At 43.1% G+C, this 22,377-nt stretch overlaps 1 protein-coding gene across 3 annotated transcripts in view; it reads left to right on the top strand.

Annotated features, from left to right (window-relative positions):
• CFAP20DC (CFAP20 domain containing) overlaps positions 1-21,563 on the top strand; it is a 226,806-nt gene extending 205,243 nt beyond the window's left edge. For all 3 annotated transcript variants that reach the window (XM_079114399.1, XM_079114398.1, XM_079114397.1), the window contains 2 exons: positions 7,915-8,009; positions 21,025-21,563. In XM_079114399.1, the coding sequence (XP_078970525.1) occupies positions 7,915-8,009; positions 21,025-21,137 (208 nt within the window). In that variant the 3' untranslated portion in view covers positions 21,138-21,563. The remainder of the gene's footprint in view (positions 1-7,914; positions 8,010-21,024) is intronic.
• The last annotated feature ends 814 nt before the right edge of the window (positions 21,564-22,377 follow it).

Genomic DNA, 22,377 nt, shown 5'->3' with positions numbered 1-22,377 from the left:
GCCCTGGCCTTCCTATGGATACTCATTCTTTGAGAATCCAGTGTTTGTGAAGAAGACAGCCAGGACTGCCTTCCTGCAGAGCTTGGAGTCGGTGAGGTGGGGGGGACCTGACTGTCACACAGCTGGGAGGGTGATCACACAGTGAGGTGACCGTTTGGAAGTCACTGTGGAATCTGACCAGACATCTTCTCCCACCCCTTTGGATCCACCCTCCCCCTTCTCCCTCTTCTCTTGCTCCCAGCGAGGCTGATGGACAGGAACTACCTCAACGATGCCCTTGCCCTTTGGCTTCTGATGGAGCTCAGTCAATGGAAACGAGAGGGCAGAGATGTCCAAACGCACTCTTCTCCAGCTCCCCCTCTGTAGGACTAACTCGGGCTCACTGAAAATGCTGGACCAAGGCCACTCCTTCCAGGAGTCCCCTCTCCATGCCTTTTGCTTTCTGGGTTTTGGTTCCATCCTTATTCCTTAAGATAAGGCTTAGGAGTGGGATTATGTAGTGTTCTTTGGATTACCCTATACCTGCCCTCATGTCTGTCCTTTCTTCAGTCTGCCTCAGATCATCCTAATGTGAACAGGCCAGGTGTTTCCTGGATGTCAGCTGATAGAGAACTTGGGGTAGGTTTAGAACACAAGCGAGACTCCTCTGAAGTAGTGTCTAACAGAAAGCTGAAGACTGAAGGACAGAGTAAACTAGGCCACTGTGAGAGAAAGGAAAAGGGTGTGTCTCCCACTGAAGCTTGAGGGTGCTACGGTGTGACAGTGACAGAAAGCTACAGAAACATAGGGCAGAGATAGTAAGGAGCAAGCTGTGCAAGGCCTTAAGCCAATGTAGTCATTTAGGATTTTACCCTAAAATTTTAAGCATTTTGAAAAGCTCACTCTGGATCGGATTATGGAGAATCCAAACTGGGGAGAAACCAAGGAAGAGAAGCTACAAGAGTAGACTAAGATGGTGGCCGTGGGTTTGGAGACGTGTTGGCATACTCAAGAGCTCAGGCTAAGGCTTAGTAGTGGACACCTAAATGCTTCTAGCACATCTTCACAAAGGGGAACTACCAAGACCTCAGGCTCCTTGGGCTAAGCTGAACCCCTACATCATTCACATTGTCCCAGTTTCCCAGTTCATTCAGTGGGATCTATACGGTTTTATACCCCAGACTTCAAGGTACCTCATTCTGTCTTCAACCAGCTTCCTTCATGTGACAGGAAGTGTGTTCAAGAGTGACATCTGAGTTCTACTTCTTTTGGCCTTTGTCTTCACTGTAGGACTGTCTTCTTTTCAGATCTAGTTCAGATCTTCAGACAACGGAAAGTCCAGGGAAGTGTAGCGACTGGCCCAGATTAGGTCAGGTGTCCTCCCCTGGTCTACCGAACTGAAGGGCAGGAATTGTCCTAAGAATCTCAAGAATTTCCTACTTCACGGTTCCTTCCTAAGAGACAGGGGTCATAGAACCCAGCCCATGGGCAGATCCCACCCAGTGCCTGTTTTGGCAAATGAGGTTTCTCAGGAAACCAGCCACGCCCATTCATAAGTTAGTTTATGAGTGCTTTCTCACTACAACAGCGGAGTTGAATAATTGCAACAGAAGCCTCCATGCTTGTGATGCCTAATGCATTTACAGATATCTGATGTTTTACAGAAAAACTTTGCCAGTTACAGATCACACTACTTGAAACATCACCTCCATGATATTTCCTGGTGCAAAAGTTCTTTCTTTGGGATTCAGAAGTCTATGGACTGGCTTCAGACTCCATGACCTCCTGAAATTGGAAGTAAATGAGCATTTTCTTAGGAAACAGTTTTCACCAGCATTTTAAAAGATTTTGTTCTAGTGCAGTGGCAAACACCTGTAATCCCAGCAACTTGGGAGGCTGAGGCAGGAGGTTCAGGAGTTCAAAGCCAGCCTCAGCAACTTAGTGAGGCCCTAAGCAACTCAGCAAGACCCTGTCTCTAAATAAAACATAAAAAAGGGCTGGGGATATGGCTCAGTGGTTAAGTGCCCCTGGGCTCAATCCCTGGTACCAAAACAAAACAAAACAAAAAAGATTCTGTGACTTTTCCCCACAAATGAGAGTTTTTTGTTGTTGCTTTTTTCTGTTTGTTTTGAGATAGGGTCTCCCTATGTTCCCAAGACTGGTCTTGAACTTGCAATTCTGCCTCAGGCTTCAGAATAGCTGGGATTACAAACATGCACCACCGCGCCTGGCCGAAATGAGTATCATTAAGTGTCAGATAGACATTAGTGCAAATTGCTAAATTTCCTACAAAACATCCTCTGTGAGAAGTATGTCGCTGGGCCAGTTCGTCTGACCCAGAGCTTAATGAGAGCAGGTGGCACAGGACTGTAAATGAGAGCGATATAATAGTTACTGTCATGTCTTACACGTCTGAAATAAGTGCTTCCCAAATAAACATTTGCATGTACACAGGATCGTAGATAGCTCCATCGCCAGGGAAGTCCCTCAAGGGCAGAGTGTGGCGGGGCAGCTCAGCAGCCAGCAAGCACAGTCTGTGGTTCCCTGGTCATTTTCTGTTGGCTCAAGTGCTTCCTCCATCAGAACATGGCTCTCTGAAAACAGGAACCAAGAATAACTGATCTCACAGTCCCCAGGGCCTGGCACACAGGAGTTCAGCAAATGATTCCCATATCTACAGGAAGAGAGTTGGGCTACCTGCTGTCATGTACTGTTGTGTATCTGTGCCTATGTGTGTATTTATAGGGAACACATTAACAAAAGAAATGCATGCAAAAACGGTCTTGTAAATAAAATCTTGTTTAAATGAAGGCACTAGAGCCATAGTTTATTTTAGCTGAGGATGTTGCCTTCCCTCCTAAAAATATCCCATCCAGCTCACTCAGGCTATGTTCACTGATGCATGCAGGTCGAATGGAAATAATGTGGTATTATTTTGGACTATGATATTAATATTAGATCAGTCTGGCTGTTGTGAAAATTCACAAGATGATTTTAATTCTTCATCTGCACTGTGTTTCCATGTGTGGTATTTAAAACAGATCCATTGACTGGGTTCTCAAATAACACCCCTCTTCTGGTGACAATACTCAGGCTGCCTAGGAGCTGTCTCTCCAGTGTCCAGACAGGCCTGCCTGAGTTCTCCAGAGCTAGGAGGAAGAGGAAGCTCTGGCGCAGGGCTGACTGAAAAGGATGTTTACCCACCAAAGGAGCTAAGGCCACTTAGTGACAGAGGATGGAGTTAGTCCAAGGCATTAAAGGATTATAGTCACAGATGAGGAAATCAGAGAATCAACTCCAAAGGTCAAGGCAACTGTAGAAATGGCAGAACACAGAGAAAGATCAATCACATTCTGGGTGGAACAGTTAACTGGGGAACAACGGCTAAGGAAGTGATTCCAAACTAAACTAGGACAGTCACGTATATGGTGATTAAACCTGAGGCGGAACTCCCCATTCATTGGAGAGGAGTGGAGGTTCAACAGAGCTGATCGAGAGTGAGCATTAAACAACACGTGTAGAAGAGTAAAGGTGTAAGATGCAAGTGCTAGGGCATTGACTGCTTCTTAACAATCCACCACAAACAAGGATGCTTTTGAAAAAATGAAATTGCTAAGTATGTTTAAAGTAACATCAAAAAATGCCACCAGGAAGGGAAAATGGTATCAGCAGGAATTGACCTTGAAGATAAACTTCCAAGCATACAAACATAGATATGCTCAAGGTTATTCCATGCATTATTAATGAAAGTAATTGAAAACATGCCCAAACATAGGACAGTGAAATATGTTATGGTATATCCATATGGTGGAGTATTAGGCAGCTGTAAAAAAGAATGAAGAAACTTTCTGTGCAATGGTATGAAGTTATTTCCAGGATATATTGTAAGCTGAAGCAACAAAAGTCAAGAGAGTCATTGTGGTATGTGCTATCTGTTATAAAAGAAAAATGGGAACTTTTAAAAATAGACATCACATCTACTTCTTTATTGCAAAATGAAACACAGAAAGGCAATAAATACAAGAAGCAATGAAGTGCAAATCTACAGAGGGATGGGTGGGATGGGTAGAAGTGATAAAGGGTGGGGATCGGCAGTAGGGTGGAACTCTCATCTGATCACACCTTTCAGGGTAATTTTGGCTTCTGAATTGTTCACATTTTATGTGCTCAACAGCAATTTAAAAATAGAAATCAGTAAGAATGGACTAAAATGTAATACAAATAGAAGCAGACAACTATGTTTCAAATGAATATAACTAAGGAGAAGGAAAATAAGAAGGTACCCCAGAGTAAAGTTTGAAAATAGTATTTTGACTAAAGAAAAAAACTGTAAACAAATAGAGAAGTCTAAAGGGTAGGTTTGGAGTGGAGTTCTGTTTGTTTGCTCTTTTTAAAATATCGTTTTGTTTAGCAATTTTGAAACAACTTTGGGTGTGCTTTATAATTCAGAAAATAAATAAATGTATTGGGCTGGGGTTGTGGCTCAGGGACAGAGCACCAGACTAGCATGCGTGAGGTACTGGGTTTGATTCTCAGCACCACATATAAATAAATGAATAAAATGAAGGAGCATCAACATGTAAAATATATATATAAATATATATATATATAACTTTTTAAAAATAAGTAAATAATGGGAGCCAAGCTCCTCACTGTCAGAAAGTAGTTACAAATATGGAGAAAAGAAGGATAATAATGAATGTGTGAATAGAAAGTATGGGGAAAAGAGAGAGAATGAATGTGTGCTGTTGGATTAGTACTAGAGCAATCAAGGTGAGCCCATGGTCACAGATCTGGGGCCATTGAACATGTTCTGCAGAGGACCAGGTAAAAAAAATACTTAACCCTCTCACAGTAGCACAAAAGCAGCCATAGACAATACAGAAGCGAAAGATAATGGCGATGTTCTAATAAAACATTATCCGTAGACACTGAAAATCAAATTTTATATAATATGTCCTGAAACATTGCATTCGTTGTTTTAATCATTTAAAAATGGAAAAACCATTCTTAGTTTGCAGACTATACAAAAACAGGCAGCAGACCAGTCTTGGCCAATGGACTGCAGTGTCTGACCTGTTGATTGATATCGAGTATGATAAAAGGTTTAAGTTGGGGATCTGGATATAGAGGTGATACAGGAGTTCATTATGGTCCTCTTGCAACTTTTCTATAAATCTAACATTTTTTTAAATCACAAAAAGAACCCTATACCATCCATAGTGGCTGCTGAGAAGGAAATCATTGGCCTAAGGAGCCAACATCTTCCTTTATGTAATATGAGCCCCCCAACCTGCCTACATTTCCCCCATACTGTGGGCCATGAGGAGGGGCTCCCTCTGCTGTTATGGAGGGTTCCTGGTCTGTGGCTGAGCTGCCGCAGATGACAGCATTATTTTCTCCTGTTCGTCCCTGTTCTCCATCACTCTTAGTGAGTGAGGAGGTCACTGGGCTGGTAATTTATGTGACCTCATAATTTTCTATAACTGAGAATTTTTTTGGCCTGCTATAATTAAAATGAACTAAATAAAAGGCACTTATCAGAAAATGCCCCATTAGTTTGAAGCCTGTGACAAATCCTTTGTGATGTCCTTAATGCGTTATTATGAAATTCAGTTACATAACACAGTCACCTCACTCCTTCTACCAGTCAGAATCTAGTGTTCACTGTGCTGAACAGCGACTGGAATTCCCTTAAAATATTACAAATAGAAACTGAGTGAATTCTATATTAGTTTTTATATTAGAAGAGTGAGTGGCTTATGTACTAGTCAACTTTGTGTCCCTGTAACCAATGTACCCCCAACAAGAACATCTTACAGGAGAAAAGAGTTACTTTGGCTCACAATTTCAGAGGTTCAGTCCATGGTCAGCAGACTCAGAGCTCTGGGCCTGAGGTGAGCCAGAGCATCATGGCAGAAAGAGATGGCAGGGGAAAGCTGTCAGCCAGGAAAGAGCTTAGGTGCCGGAAGGCAGGGAATAATACAATCCCTAAGGGCACACCCCCTCCAGCCAGGCCCTACTTGCCTACAGCTACCACGGTGGATTAATCTGCTGATTAGGTTACAACTCTCAAAACGCAATCATCCCACCTCTGAACATCCCTGCCCTGTCCCACACGTGGGCTCTCCAGTGACACCTCATACCCAAACCATAGGAACTGGCGAGGACACCTCTACCGTATAAGCTGGTGATCGCGCCACTCACCCTTTACTGCTTTAATTTCAACAAAATCAAATCCCCACCTTGGTTTATCATTGTAGATAAAGCCACACCATGATCTTCTTTGAGAACAAAGATGGTGGTAGCCGAGCTGAAATTCCAGATCTATGGCAAATGTTTTTCATCCATTTTTTCCCTAAAAACCAAACTCTGGCATACTATCATCGTCCCCCTTACCCAGATGAGGCTTAGCAATATCAAGTGACTTGGCCCCGTTTCTCCTTCATCGGGACCAGCCTTGAGAGCCAGTGCGCTAGCTGCTGGTTGGGCCTGTCACCCATTGCAGACCAAGACCGCAAGAAACACAAACACTTTGAAAGAAACCACCGAGTCATGAAGACGTGCTCCTGCCGAGAAGGAAAGGGTAGACAGTCCAGGTACAAGGCCAGAACTCGAATTTCCCCCTGGAAATCCTTCACATCCTCTGCCCCCTTCCACCCGCAGAGCTCGTGACAAGGTGGGAAGTGAGAAGGGCTTGAAGCGGAGCACTCGTGGCTCGTGCCTGCTGGATGTCACCATCTTCAGTTATGCCCACCCAGGCGTCTACTAGAGGGAACAGGAGACTGGGAAGGATGAGGAGGAAGAATGGCGGGAGACTGGGAAATGAAGTCGGAAGTTTGAGCAAAGGGACAGGGAACGCAGGAGGGGCCTTCAGGAACGGTTTTGTCCCTATCAAGATGAGAGACCTGAATTAACAAGTCCTTAGGCCGACAGTCCTCTCCCGTTTCTCTGCCACCTGCTGCTCTAAAGCCGAGCATACTGATGCATACTGATCCCTGGGTCCTGGTGGCTCCACGACCACTCCAGGACAAACTTGTGATTTGAATGACACAGAGACAGCTGTCACCCATGATGCATGGATTGTGATTTTATCAGGTCCCTGCTGCATTTCTTTTTTTATCTATCTATCTATCTATCTATCTATCTATCTATCTATCTATCTATCTATCTATCTATCTATCTATCTATCTACCTATTTATTGGTACCAGGGATTGAACCCAGGGGAGCTTAACCACTGAGCCACATCCCCAGCCCTTTTTATTTATTTATTTAATTTTGAGACAGGGTCTCAAAAAGTTGCTTAGGGCCTAAGTTGCTGAGGCTGGCACTGAACTTGTGATCCTCCTGCCTCAGTCTCCTGAGCCACTGAGATTACAGGCATGTGCCACTGCACCTGGCATCCTAATGTATTTCTTCTGAGTTATTAAAATAATTTTTTTTGGTACTGTGGATTTAACCCAGGGGAGCTTAAACACTGAGTCACACACCAGCCCTTTTTTGTATTTTATTTAGAGACAGGGTCTCACTGAGTTGCTTAGGGCCTAGCTAAGTTGCTGAGGCTGGCCTTGAACTTTTGGATCCTCCTACCTCAGCCTCCCAGCTGCTGAAATTACAGGCATATGCCACCAAAAATTTTCTTAGGTGAGAAAAAAATGTGCTATATTTAATGACAATAATAATAAACTTTTGAGAGGAGTAGTCATCATTTAATTCAAGTATTTATTGAATTAAATAAATACTTGATTAGTAAAGTGATTGACTCCATATTAACCAATATACAAAGCTAAATAGAAATAACTGAACATCTTGTCTTTTGGAAATAAGAAAGATGAAAAAAAATGTTTCTTTGTGGCACGGAATTGGAAATCCAGGAGAGAAGTAAAATCTGTGTGTGGAATTCTGGACGTGTTATTCCTTTCTTTTCTTTTTAGGGACTGGTTAAACATGTTGAGCCCGCCGATTGTCCTTCCCAGTCAACAACTGACCGAGCAGAATCCAGATTCCTCTGGAAGTTTAAGCGCTCAAGGTGGGAATATGATTACTATCCATAAAAAAATAAAAATAACATTATGAATAGAGAAAATCCGTCACTTTGAGATGTCACTGTTTTTGTTAAGTGCTGGTCATTATGCTTACACACCCGAAATAATGAGGTGACCTGTTCCTCGTTTAGGATGATAGGGGTTTTTTTTGTTTTGTTTTTTATTTTTTTGGTACTAGGGATTGAACCCAGGGGTGTTTAAACCACTGAGCCACATCCCCAGCCCTTTTTTTGTATTGTATTTACAGACAGGATCTTGCTGAGTTGCTTAGGGTCTCAGTAAGTTGCTGAAACTGGCCTCAAACTTGCAATCCTCCTGCCTCAGCCTCCTGAGCCTCTGGGATTACAGGCATGCCCCACCACACCCACGGGTGATAGGTTCTTTACAACTAAACAGAATATAGAGAGAAATTGTCCCTGTCCTTCTAAAGGTTAATCCCAGGGCTTAAGAGCATGGTTTAGTGTCAAATTGACCATCTGAATCCCCACTCTGCCGATTCTCACTGTGTGACCTTCATGAATGTCAGTCACCACATCTGAGTAATAATCCTAATACTGGTGACCACCTGGTGCCCTCTTTTGATGATACAAAGAGCTACCACATATGCAGCACTTAAAATGGCACCTGCCAAATCCTTCCTGTCGGTACTGTTACAAAGCACACCCTGTACTTTGACCTCACTGAGATGCAGTCGTGGACTGCGTCATGATGTTTCAGTCAACAACGGACCACATGTACCGTGGTGGTCCCCTATGATTATAATGGAGCTGAGAAATTCCTAGTGCCCAGTGTGTCTTGGCAGCACAGCCACCACACTGTCACAACACAACACATAACCCATGTGTCTGTGGTGACGCAACTGTGCTGCCAGTCATATAAAAGCATAACACACATAATTACGCATAATACTTAAACATGAACAACCTTGTTATTGGTTTATGCATTTACCCTATTAAACTTGCACTAGTATTTTAGAATGTACTCCTTCTACTTAAAAAAAAGTCTGCTACAAAGCAGTATGCCACCTTACACCATCAGCAGACCACACACCCCTGTGTACTGTGCCTCTTGATTGCATCAAGAGGCCACATGGAGTGACTGACCCAGAGCTGCTAGGTCTGCGTGAGGCACACACTATGACTTTCACACAAGGACAAAAGCACCCAACCTTGCAGTTTCTCAGAACAGGTCCCCATCGTCAACTAACGCATGGCTGTCCATGTTTTTATTAACACAAAGATCCAGTCTTTTTATCAAAGCCAGGACTATCACCTTGCTATGATAGGCATCAGTCCCTTATAAAAGCTGGGGGTTCCCTTTGTTGGCAAGAGGCATGAAGAGGAAGCTCTCATTTCTGATGAGAACCAGCGAACTTGGCCGTCAGGACTGTGTGGAGGAGGAACATAAAAGGATCTTTGGTGAAAACACAGAGGGGTCGCCACAGGACAGGTAGGGTGATCTCAAGTGCATAATTGGAGAGACAGATAACCTCAGAGCGGGACTCGGAGACACTTTTCTGTGGGTTGAATTTTGAAGATGGAAGCACTATATCTGAAGTTGAAAAAAAATGGAAGCGAAACCAATATAAATTGCTCCAACGAAAGTGCTGTTTTTTTGGTTTTTTTTTTTTTTTTTTCCTAACTGCCCCAGGGAGAAAGTAGAACATCCCATTTTTCTTTAGGTATGGGGAATTCAGAGAGCGAGCTCATACATCTGAGTTGTACATTTTGGCTGCCCAAGGGATGGAGATGTCTCTGTGATTTACTATCTGAAATAGATTATGCCCCTCAAATTGGGAATCTTTTTAGAGGTGTACATTTATAATTACTTATGACAGAAAAATAGAATCTTGGCTGTCAGGAGGAGACCTTGCTATGAGGGAACAAATAATATGTTATGTTAAGTGTCCTAAATAAGCCACAGGAACCGAGAGCGCGGTCCTTGAGCAAAGGCACCCAAGATATATATTAGTGGTAAGTGGCTGGAAGGATGCCTTAAAGTCACCATTGCAGACCTGGTGCTGACGGCAGGAGCTTGGTTATGGTGAAGGTAAACAGAAGTTCCACTGAGAGCAAATTAACAAATTCAGAGGATCACAGAAATGTGCTGGCCCACGTGACCCAGATCTGACACCTTTTCTGCCCATCACCAATGGCTTTTATCAGCTGTCCTCTTCCCCTCTCCTCAGGTGCTGCAGTGGTTTGTAGTTAATTAATACCATCAGAAACCTCTACGGGGTGATGGAATGGCTTTAGACAGCCTAGCACAGTCAACACTTAGCAAGACACTGGATAGGGCTTCCTTCTGTTCCCGTGAAGTGTTTGTCAAAGAAAAATAATGGGCTCAAGTTCCTAGTTCATATCATCAGTAGAAGGCAGGCATGGCTGTGGACATTCTGAGACTCGAAGAATGTCCACAGCCATGCTCTTGGGTTTCTGTTGCACAGTGCCATTCATTTGGCACTTACTGAATACCAGAGGCTGTGCTCAGTTGTTAGTTTTAGCCCTCACAACACCACTAGGGGGCATCACCCTGTAAATTGTGTGTGTTGTAGTTAAGGAAACTGAGACACACAGTTCTTCAACAACTTGCCCAAGGTCACACAATTGCTAAGAAGGTAGGGTTTGAACCCAACAACCTGGCCCCCAAAGCCTAGCCACTATTTTTTAATACTTTTTGGGTTCTCAGTTGGGTAAAGAGGTCTCCTGCTCACAAGAACAATATATAAAACTAAGAAATGGAAAAAATATTTTTCTATTGAGCATTTCTGATCTTCAAGAAAATCAAATCAAAATATCTCAAGGGCTTAGTAGCTAGGTTCTTTTTTTCCATATTTTTATTCATTCTTTTTAGATATACATGACAGTAGAGTGTATTTTGACATATTTATACAAACATGGTATATATCTTATTCTAATTAGGATCCCATTCTTGTGATTGCACATGATATGGCGTTTCACTGGTCGTGTGTTCATATATGAACATGGGAAAGTATGTCCTAATCATTCTACTGTCTTTCCTGTTCCTATTCCCCTCCTTTCCCTTCATTCCCCTTGTCTAATCCAATTAATTTCTATTCTCCCATTCCCCCACCATTGTGTGTTAGCATCTGCATATCAGAGAAAGCATTTGGCCTTTGGCTTTTGAGCTTAGCTTATTTCACTTAGCATGATATTCTCCAGTCCCATCTATTTACTGGCAAATGTCATAATTTCATTCTTCTTTATGGCTGAGTAAAGTAGCTAGGGTCTTAAAGCCAAAAGAGAGAGAGAGAGAGAATGAGAGACCCCTCGGGTCAGTTTCAGCCGGGACCTGCCTGCCCACCCGCCATGCTTGTTAGAAGTGGCAGTAGCCACAGCTGATCAGACGAGGGGCGAGGGCAGCTCAGTGAAGCACAAGATGGATCAACCAGGGAACTGCCTAGCCTGGGTCACTGCATGTGACCTGTCTCTTTACAGGCCACCTCCTGTGGCCTCTCACTTCCCCTCCTAATATGTCCTTCAGGGCCTTTTTGTCATTTGCAAACTTTGACTTATTTATTGCCCTTCTTCTTAAGTAGCCTACGAATGTTCCAGAGAGGAGATTTTATCATTTTGCTCCTTCTCTGCGATTTCTGGCATGTATTAGATTCTGTAAATTCTCATTAGGAAAAGACAAGAAGGGAGAGACGGAAAGCAAGAGGGTAGGAAATGGTCTTCCACTGGTCACTTCTAATAACAACCATAAAAAAAAAAAAAGGGCAATTCATTCATTGAAATCTGACCTTCAGTTTTCTCCCTCATTTCGGTTTTTTGGTATAATTGGGATATTTCTGAATCTCAAACATGAAAGTGTTGAACTTAAACCCATACATTTTAGCAATTAAAAAGTTATAGATTGCCTTAGGCAGCGGCTCTTAAACTTGATTTTTAAGCAGTGAACACTTATTTCAAATGAGAGCTCATATAGTTTCCCAAAAGACAGAAGAGGCAGGAACAGAGTGTTTTGGCTTTAGGGGGAGAGTTGGGGGTCTCAGAATCCTGCCCTGGAGCTCTGATGAACCAGTTAAATACCCTGGTGTGTTGGGCCTTCTCATTTGCCTGAAGAGGTAAATGACTTGCCCAAGGTCAAATGTCCCATCAGACGTCAGAGCCCCAGCTAGGACTGGGTCCCAGGCTCCTCCGCGTCTGTGTCTTTCTGCTGAAACATTTCACTGCCTTTTGAGTGTGATTTGTTCTGGTTCACAGGGAAAGGAAATGGCCCATCTTCAGGCTTAGGGGTTAAACAATAACAGCTAACGTGCATTTCATCTTCCCATGTTCTGGGCACCCTAATTCCACAACAGCCTTTCTGCAGTGCAGTACTTTGCTGCCCCATCTTCCACCTTCCACATAGTTCCCCAGGACTAGGAGCCGTGAGATGAGATGCTGGACCACCGTACCTCCGTCAGAGATGGAGAGGTCAACCTGCATTTGTGTGACTACCTTCTAACAGCAGGGAAAGATGGCCTGGCCAATCTGGAATTCTAGAAAACTTGCCCAGTCCATGCAAAAAGAAGTGCACGAGTTACATCTCTGCCCCAAGGTTCCCGTCCCTACTTTATTCAGTGAGAGTTTGTGTCACAGCCAATTTCTGCCCAGCCGGAATGTCTCAAGTGTATAAACGCCACCTTCGAGTGAGCCAAGCAACCTGCAGGAACAGCGTGGTGCTGTGATCCCTGCCACCCAAGGGAGGAGGAGCGCGGCTCCTCGCAGTTCCTCCTGGGCTACGACATACTTGCTGAATACCAATTACCAGGAGCACGGGTGCCCTCGACACTCACTAAAAATGTGTTTTCCTGGAGCTCATGCGAAATATAAAAATAGGAAGTTAAGATTTCAGAACTTCCTCAAGAAACGACTAAACTGACCTTTTGAAAATGAACCACACTTTGCTCGAAGAATAGTTGTCAATTTGTTTTTGACATTTGTTCCTTTACAGATATGACCCTTAAATTATTCATGCCTACCAGCTCCAAATGGAATGATAATGACTTCTCTCTCCTGCCTGTAGAGCTCACTCATGGCTCACACGGATTTCCAGTTAAGAAAGGCATTCCGAAGGGTTTGGGGAGTTGCCAGAATCTCCTATAAATAACATCGTTGTACTTCTTTACGACAGTGCCACAGAGGAGAGCCTTTTATGAACACTGATGAATCTCCCACAAGAAGGAAATAGGCAGCAGATGCCTATTTTTTAGATGTACTATCGAAATTACAAGGAAAAAAAATTACAAAAGTTGGGACTGGGGATGTAGCTCAGTGGTAGAGCACTTGTCTAGCATGTATGGGGCCTTAGGTTTGATCCCACGGCACTGCCAAAAAAATAATAATAATTATAAAAGTCTCATGACTCCTCACAGCTCACCAGAGAGGGGTGACTGGCTGCCTGCTCTACTCTAACAGAAGAATCCTTCCACAGCCGTCCTGTTTACAGTCACCCAATGACTTGACATTTACCTAATACTCTGAGTCTAAACATTATGCTTCGTTGAGCATATAGTGGCATCCCCGGTACCTAATGTAGTGTCCAGGACATAGCAAACACTGAAAATATCTGATGAGTGAGCCAAGTGTGGTGGTGCACGCAGCAACTTGGGAGGCTGAGGTAGGAGGATCGAGAGTTCAAAGCCAGCCTCAGCAACTTAGACCCTGTCTCTAAATAAAATATTAAAAATGACTGGAGATGTGGCTCAATGGTTGAGTGCTCCTGGGTTCAATGCCCAGTACCAAAAAGAAAAAAAAAAAAATTGAGGCATGAATGAGCAAGTCTGCAGGCCACAGGAAAGCTGAGGATGATTTGAGCTACTCTTTGGATCATTTTTGTACCTTGAAGATTTACTGAAGATGCAAAACAGACCTTCCCCCGTCAGAGCAATATGGGTGATATAAAAATGACAACAGAAGTGAGCAAGAATAAAAACACCACTGGGTGCCAGCATTACCCACGTGGACTTCTCCCAGTACTGGCAGACATGGGGTGATGTCTTGTCCCCAGGTTGCAGTGAAGTGAAGGAGCTAGCCTGGGTCATGGACCCACTGTGTGGAGCAGGACACTGCCACAGCCTGTCTGACCAGAGATCTGCACCCTCAACCCCCTCTCTTCAGTCCTACCATAGAATTCCCAGCTAAGCGAATAAGAACCACATGACTGGCAAGTCCACCGTGACCTTTCACATTTAGGAAGTTCCATTTTCTTGAAGCTTTCTGGGTTAAATGTTTGCCTCTTAAATGGCCATCATATCCAGGGGCCATCTTCTCTGCAGAGAAATGATAAGTCAGAAAGGAAGTCAACACCCACCAGGGACATCAGAAAAGTGTCCTCTAGATGTCTAGGAGAACTCTCCTCTAGAAAGGTAAAAACACTGCTGGTGTCTAAGATGCTCTCTTCTCTCTTCTAGAACCTCTCCTGCCTACATATCCCCCACAACATGCAACCCAGAGGGGTCTTGGTCCAGGATTTGGGCTCAGCTTCTCTCACTGAACTCAGGATGCATTTTCTTATAGCACCATGGTAACACCTTGCCCCAAAGCAGGCTTTTAGGAAGGCTGGCCAGAGACCTTCCTTCATATGTAACAAAAGGCATTCAGAAGTGTAAGCACCACACCTACAAGCCCACATTGGAATTCCTGTGTATTTTAAAGTTGAGACCACCTAGTGTTTTAGTCAAATTTTTCACTGCTGTGACTGGAAGACCCAACCAGAACAACTGTAGAGGAGAAAGAGTTTATCTGAAGGCTCAAGGCTTCAGAGTTCACAGTCCATAGATAACTCGCTGCATTGCCTGGGGCTCCAAGTGAGGCTGAACATCATGGTGGAAGAGTGTGGTGGAGGGAAGCAGCTCACATGGTGATCAGGAAGCAGAGAGAGACTCCACTCTCCAGATATAAATATAGACCCCAAAGCCACGCCCCCAATGCCCACCTCATCCAGCCACACCCACCTGCCTCCAGTCACCACTTAATTCCGTCAGGGGATTAATGCACTGATTGGGTTAAGGCTCTCATAACCCAATCATTTCTTCCCTGAACCTTCTTGCATTGTCTCACACATGAGATTGTTGGGGGACATCTCACATCTAAATCATAATATCTAGAGAGACTGAAATTACAGTAACCCCTAATTAATCATCCAAATCATCCAACCTGACCCTGAATTGATATCTTTCAATAAGAGAGAGGCACTAGCTTTTACAAAAGGTACCTATTTCCCAAATGACACCTGACTGTAATCACAGGACATTATTTGAGTTCCAAAAAAAACCAAATAGCTTTCTAACAGAAGAAAATATCTCTTCAACATTTCTATTCCTCTGTTGGTCATTTTTCTTTCGCCTACTTGAAGGCACATGTTTGCTGAAGAATAGAATTCGGCAGATCAGAACTCACGGTAGTCGTTTCAGATTTCAGTACGAGTTCATTTCACCCCACGATGAGCAATGTTGGTGGAATGTCTGCAGGTGTCTAGCACTCAGCAAAATCTTATCTCAAGTGTCATCATTATTGATCTTCAGGGCTGACCCATCCTCATGTGATCCCTCATTGCTGAACTGTTTAAACAAAAGTGTGTTAGTATGCACATAAAAACGCCGTCCATCAGTTCTCGAGATCTATAGGAGAGAAAATACATTAACTATTTTTTTTTTAATTTTAGATGGCAGCATCAGAAAATCGAAAATCAGTAGAGTGTCTTGATTCAGAGAACTTAAATCTGATAAACTAGCTCCACATGGTTTATTTTCAGGCTTGAAGACTTAGCTCGCACATAGAGGTTTTCTACTATCTATAGTTAAAAAGGATCAAATAAACATAACTAAGCGTTCGTATTAATTGACTCTCAAAGGCAAACCGGGCAGGTTATTTACCCGAGCTGATCTCACTGAGGACAGCTCCTATTGCTGCGTTTGATCTGACTTTGTTGGTTTTTTCTCCTGTTAAGCAATTTCAAAGTAGATGAGGCTCAAAGTTTGTAAATAGATTATTATCTGAAAGGTAATTTTACTTTACCAGGAATGGCTTTATTATGTGGTGAAAAATAAAAATGTAATTTGGACCCCTGTCCAGATGCTCTTGGCCTGGTAGCAGAAAAGGGTCTTATCTGTTAATTTGTCCTTTTAGAGTTTCTGTAGCCAGTCTTTAAATAGAGCAATTAAGCATTTTGAGGAAAAACAAACTCTGCACTCTCCAAGAATATAATTGAAAATCACCCCCTACCCATGCAGGATAATCACCTTCCAAAACATTTCCCAGTGGTTGACATCATAGTGGTAATTGCTTAATGATATTATAATTTCATTACGTAGGGATTAAAATGGCAAAATGATGTAAGTTGGAGGCTTTGAAAATGAAGTTACAATGAAAACACGACCTTTTATGTAAGTTGAAAGCACTTATTTCAATGTGAAATTATCCATAATCTCACCCAATTTCTGCACAAATGTCATTGTTGGTGGTTTTAAAATTCATCTATTTAGAGCTTTGGTACTAAAACCCACAAAACCTGTCTTAGTGCCCTTGGTGGCAATGCATGAGGTTCCAGCTCTACAGTGATGTGTACTGGAACAAATGCATTTCTATAGCAGCTATTGCTTCAGTTTGTATGCATTATGTACACAAACCTCTGCTAATGAATTGGCTCCACCTTAATTCCTTTGCAGTTGGATGATAAAGACCCATGGCCCATTACAATGGTTATTTTCACTCTGAAAAATTCCTGACTGGTTGTAAAATGTGTTGAGTTTTCTAATTTAATAGCACCAACTTAAAATTTTATCTTTTTGTAAAGCACAGACACAGAATGCACTGAACAATTATACAGTATATAATTCATATGTGCCTGAGGTCAGCTCCCCCAGTGTGTTGATGGAGTGGAGATAAGAAATCAAACAGCACGTCCCTGAGAAAGTGTGACCCGTAATCATTTATCTCGGTGATATGTGACTTTTAACATTATGCCTGATAGATAACTTTTTGAAACATACATGGTTTTTGGTCTAAGAACTGTTTTGAGTCAAAGATGAATTCATCATAGTGTCCTATATAAAAAAAATAGCTAGAGGCTTTTGATTTTATTCAAATCCATTTTTTCCCTCTTTTGGTAGTTAAAAAACAAATAGATTCAATTTTCAGTAGAAAATAAGATACAAATGAAAACACCCCTCTCATCCTCTCATGCCTACTGCTTTCCATGATGGTGATTATAACCTTTACTGAGTATTCACTGTGCATACTGAGGATTATTAAGGAAACTTATTTAGTCCTTGTTGGAACTATGATAGATACTATTATCATCCTCACATTACATACAGGAAAAGAAGGCTTGGACTGGTAAATTTTCTCAATATCCCACAGCTACACTGTGGTAGAAATAGGATTTGGACCAATGGAGTCTGTCTGACTCCATTATCTAAATGCCATACTGCCTGTCTCTATGACACCTTTACTTCATGCTCTCTGCTGCATCAGTACTTTGAGCTACTAAAAAAGTTCTAGCTTATAGTTTATGATTTATTTTATTATTATTATTTGAATTAATAATAGTAACTATCATTAATTGAACAACTACTATGTGCACTGTTGTGCATAACAATATTCCACAGAACCCTATGAAATAGGAATTGTTAATATCATCTTATAAACCAGGAGGCCAAGGTCTAGTGAGGTAAATGAACCTGCAGCCAACCTGTGGTTCTTCAGGCAATAAACAGCAGAGCCCCTATTCATTCCCAGCTGTGTGGGATCCCTGAGCCCATGGTGCCCTTGACCCTCTGCAGTAGCCACTCCCAGTTCAACTCCTCGTGGATCTTTAGTGGCTGCTTTTGTCTCGAGTCATATGCCTAGACAACTAGACTGCCCAGCTCAGTCCTGCAGTAGACTCACTCATAAACTGATTTTGTTCAGTTTTCTGAAGTAGCCAGATGTTAAAGAGACAACAGGTTGGATACCTGGAAGGAAAGGACAGGCTGCTCCCCTCTGACAGCTGATGTGGCCTACAGGGGGTCAGTCATCTTCCACAGGGAACGATCAATTGAAGAACAGTCTTCGGCCTTTCCCACTTGGAGGCAGGGTCTTGAGGACCACTCTTGCGGGAACAGAAGAAAACAAAGGAAAGGCGGCCTTCCCCGTCTGGTCTCCCGATCTTCACTAGAAACCATACCAGGTGCTCAGGTCGGCTACCACTGCTCACCTAACATGGCGGTTAGCAAAGTCCTGGCGTAGCTGAAGGATAGGACCACCATAGCCAGGGTCACAGAAGCTCATCAGAGGCACTAGAGGAATTGGTTGGATCTGCTCCCGACCCCATGAGGTGTCATCTGTAAGTCCCTGTACGGGTAGTTACCCAGTCCCCACTCCACCCGCCCCCCCAGAGGACATGTTCCATGTGCTGGTCAGCAAGAAAATTCTTTCTTCTGCTCAACCAAACGATGGCTTCCCTTGACTTCCACCCTGTGGCCCTCTTGCTTCCTCCCAGAATCCCACAGAATCCCTCATGTGCCACCCTCGTCCTTGAAGCCCAAAGCCACTGTCACTGCCTCTCCTTTCTGGAGTTCATGAGCCCCATTCCTTTGTGCTTACCAGCTCTTTGCCCTCCCAAGTGGACTCTCTGAAGTTCACCGGCAGTTTCTGAAACATGAGAAATCAAATTCCTTTTATTTCCAAATCTGATAGTTTCAAATGTAGGACAGTTTTACATTTTTTTTTTTTTTTTTACTCTTTCCCATGTTGAAATTCCTTTTATGTAATAGGTCCCAATTAAATGTGTTACACCACCCCCTTCCCAAAAGCATCAAGCATGGTGTTACAAGATAAACTTAGGTACACGAAGATTTTAAAGCGTTTATTTTGAGCTGACAACAATTTGTGAATCAGCACCAGCGGCAAGCAATTAGACTCAGCTGAAAGGAGGGCCGGAGCGGGCGGGCTGAGACTTTTGTAAGGTCTTCTCAAAATCGGGACCAAGGAAAAAATTTTGATGGGTTAAAGTCAAAAGTCCCCACTTAGTTTGACAGTTTCTGATTGATTTAGCTAAAGTTTTGTTTACACCAAATTAGGCTTATTATGTAGGAACCCAAGGCTCTAGACCAGCTCAGATTTACAGCTTCTCAATTTTTTTAAACCAGGATACACTAGAAAGAACACTGAAATTGAGTCTGGAAACCGAGTCTGTCCCCAGCTCTGCCTCTAATTTACCAGGCAACCTCAGATGAGCTATTTAATTCGGCAAAACCTGCTCTCTCATCTGTAAAATGGGTCCAGTAAGACCCACCCATTCCACTGAGTCATGAGAGGCTTATGAACTACTAGAGGAGAAAGGCTTCCTCACCCCTGGAGTGCTCTACCATTGAGATACGGGCAAGCAAGGCAGATGTCCTCATTCCCCTGTTAAGCTCGGCTTTAAAAAGACTACTGCCACTTCTCACGACTCACAGGGACACTGAATGTACATTTCACCTGCCTTTTTTTTAAAATGTTCCAGAGATTGAACTCAGGGGCACTCAATCACTGACCCATATCCCCAGCCTTTTTTTGTATTTTATTTAAAGACAGGGTCTTGCTGAGTTGCTTAGGACCTCGCTAAGTCCCTGAGGCTGGCCTCAAACTTGTGATCCTCCTGCCTCAGCCTCCCAAGCCGCTGGAATTACAGGTGTGCACCACCATACCCAGCTTCACCCATTTCTTTGCATACTCCTGGAGAACAGCTCCTGTTTGTTAAAATCATTATGTCGCCAACACTGAGCTCAGGTTAAATGCTCTGGGATGGTTGCAAGAAGAATGGGCAGAGGAAATGACTATGGTGTGGTTTCAAAACCTCACCATCCGGGCACCACACCTTGGACCTCACTCCAGCCTGCCAACATCCTGACGGTGGCCATGCGTCAGTTTGGTCTGATTTTGGCTGGGTGAGACAGAATCCTACCACCACCACCTTCCCTTCCTTATTCTGGGCAGTGACATGTCAGATCATCGGCTTGTATTCACACTGTCAAGAAAGTCTTTTTATTGAGCTTCTGTTCCTTGCTGACCCCTGTTCCAAGCCCACTGCCCAAGCCCTTCCTAAGCTGACCCTGGTGAGCTCACAGCCTAAGGCTTGTTTTTCTTTAGTCCTTAACAGCCTGTGTTAATGAAGAAGAATGTGGTCCTAACCACCCCCTTTCCCCGATCCTCTCTGGCTCAGAGGACCAGACCCTGGCCTCTGAACTCCTATTCCACAGACTCTCTGAAGGACTCAGGTCCAAATACCAAAGCACTTGGCACAACACTGGACACATAAAAGGTGATCAGGAAGCATCCTTGTTAAACATTTCTTTAAATATCATGCCATTTATTGAAAATGGTTATGACTTAGGCAGTGAGTTTTCCATCCAAGCCATTTGAATGACCGTCACAAGAAAAATCGAGCCACGTTTATCTCCTTAGACCAGCACCTTAGACCTTCCTACCACTAAAACTACAGAGCACCCGACACGTCTTCTATATGGATTCTCTGCCTTATATATCTTATATTTGTAAATGACCTTGATTTTTTAAATTCATATTTGGTAGCCTTTTTCTGGCATAGGAATGAGGATTGATTCCTTATCTTGTCATTTAAATTTGCATTGCTCTGCATTTGGTAGAGCACTGAACCATGTAGGCATTTAGCCCTGTGATTAGTACGTTTTGAATCCTGCCCAAGTCCCCCCGATCCTAGGGAGCATGGCTCCTTAGTCCTCTGGCCCTGGCCCTGTCTTCTCTCCCCAGCCCCCCAGGTCCTTACCCTGATCTTCTTATCCTTCCCTGGGAAGCTGGCCCTTCAGGTCACCGAAGTCTCTTCTGCCCATCACTTCTGCGTCTCCTCCTTTCCAGCCTAACACTCACCCACCTGAAGAAAATCCCCCCGGAGAGTCAGTGCAACCTGCCGCCTGCCCTTCCCTCGGGTCGCCCTTGAGCAATTCCAGGTCAGTCTGGCAGCTAACATGTCTGTGGTTCCCCTTGCCTGCAGGTGACGAAGACCCGAGTGTGGAAGAGGACGAGGAAGTGCTGACTTTATTGTATGACCCGTGTCTGAACTGCTACTTTGACCCCCAGACTGGGAAATACTATGAGCTGGTCTAACCCCCGCTTCCAGGGCAGAGAACCGCACCCCAGCAGAGCAGGACAGCAGCTCAGAGTCTGTGAAGAAGCACAGGACGGGCAGGTCTGCAGAATCGAAAGGCACCGAGAGAGATGAACCCATTTTGTAAATAATGTTCAATGTTCAGGAAACCTATATTCTTTTTGTAAATGTGTGGGACTTTGCAGCTGTGAAGGAATTAATACAGAGACATGATATTAGGACTTTGAATGGGTTCTTATTTGTTCATTCTCATCCTACCTATAATTTTATCTCATATCATTTTATGTACACAAATTAAGAATTATTCATTCAGATTTTTTGCAGTGTTCACCTGTAAATGATGGATTGATATACACTACAGAAAATGTATTTGTTAAAAGATGCATGGGTACCTTTTATTTTGTGACATATTTGTATTAAAAATAAAATATGGTAAAAAAAAAAATACCTGGTTAATCGATCCTTTTTGTTCACCTGTCTTTACCAGAATATTCCTAGGAGAGAGATGTCTTTCCTTAAGACTCTTGCAAAAGGAAACATGAACCGGTCAGATGTTAGAATCATACATTGCTGGCTCTTGCCCTGCTGTTCCATTTCATTTTAGTTTATCCAGCGTTTGCCAAAGATCACAAGATCGTTAATCACTTAAGCTGCTGAGCATTGTACTTTGCTGTGTCTCTTTTTTAATCTTTTACCAATTATCTTTGACTTCTAATAATCTGGCTCCATGGATTCAGATTTAGCAAGAGGTCACCATCTGCACACCCAGCACTACCTACCGCTTCCGTGACTCGGGCCTAGAGAACTGTCTTTGGTCTTTAAGGTGGTATCAGTGCAACTCTGCTCCCTGAATCCCTGAGCAAAAAATCATGTGCTTCCTACCTCCAGGTAGATGGCCTTGAATCGTGTGCCAAGTACATTAATATTGAGCTCAAGGAAGTACTTATTATATTAGCTGGCATATTTTGTTATTTAATAAAGATTTTTAATAAAGAAGAGTACCACTGGAAATGAAAAATTATTGGTGTACAGTTGGATTTAATGGTAGTACTATAATTTCATTTAACGTCGCTTGATAGAGGAAATAAGAGCTCTTCTTTTTTATTTTTCACGAGGAGACTTGGGCTCCTGTTCAAAAGGATCATGCATTATTTAGAACCATATTTGTATTTGAGAAGCTTTTAATCCTGTTGTTCAGAAAGTATACCTTTGTTATGAATTCCTCTCCAAGATCTTCAT

The sequence above is a fragment of the Sciurus vulgaris genome (genome assembly GCF_902686455.1).
Source record: "Sciurus vulgaris genome assembly, chromosome: 16".
Classification (NCBI taxonomy): Eukaryota; Metazoa; Chordata; class Mammalia; order Rodentia; family Sciuridae; genus Sciurus; species Sciurus vulgaris.
Note: the sequence above shows the minus strand (reverse complement) of the source record. Positions and strands in the feature narration are given on the sequence as shown.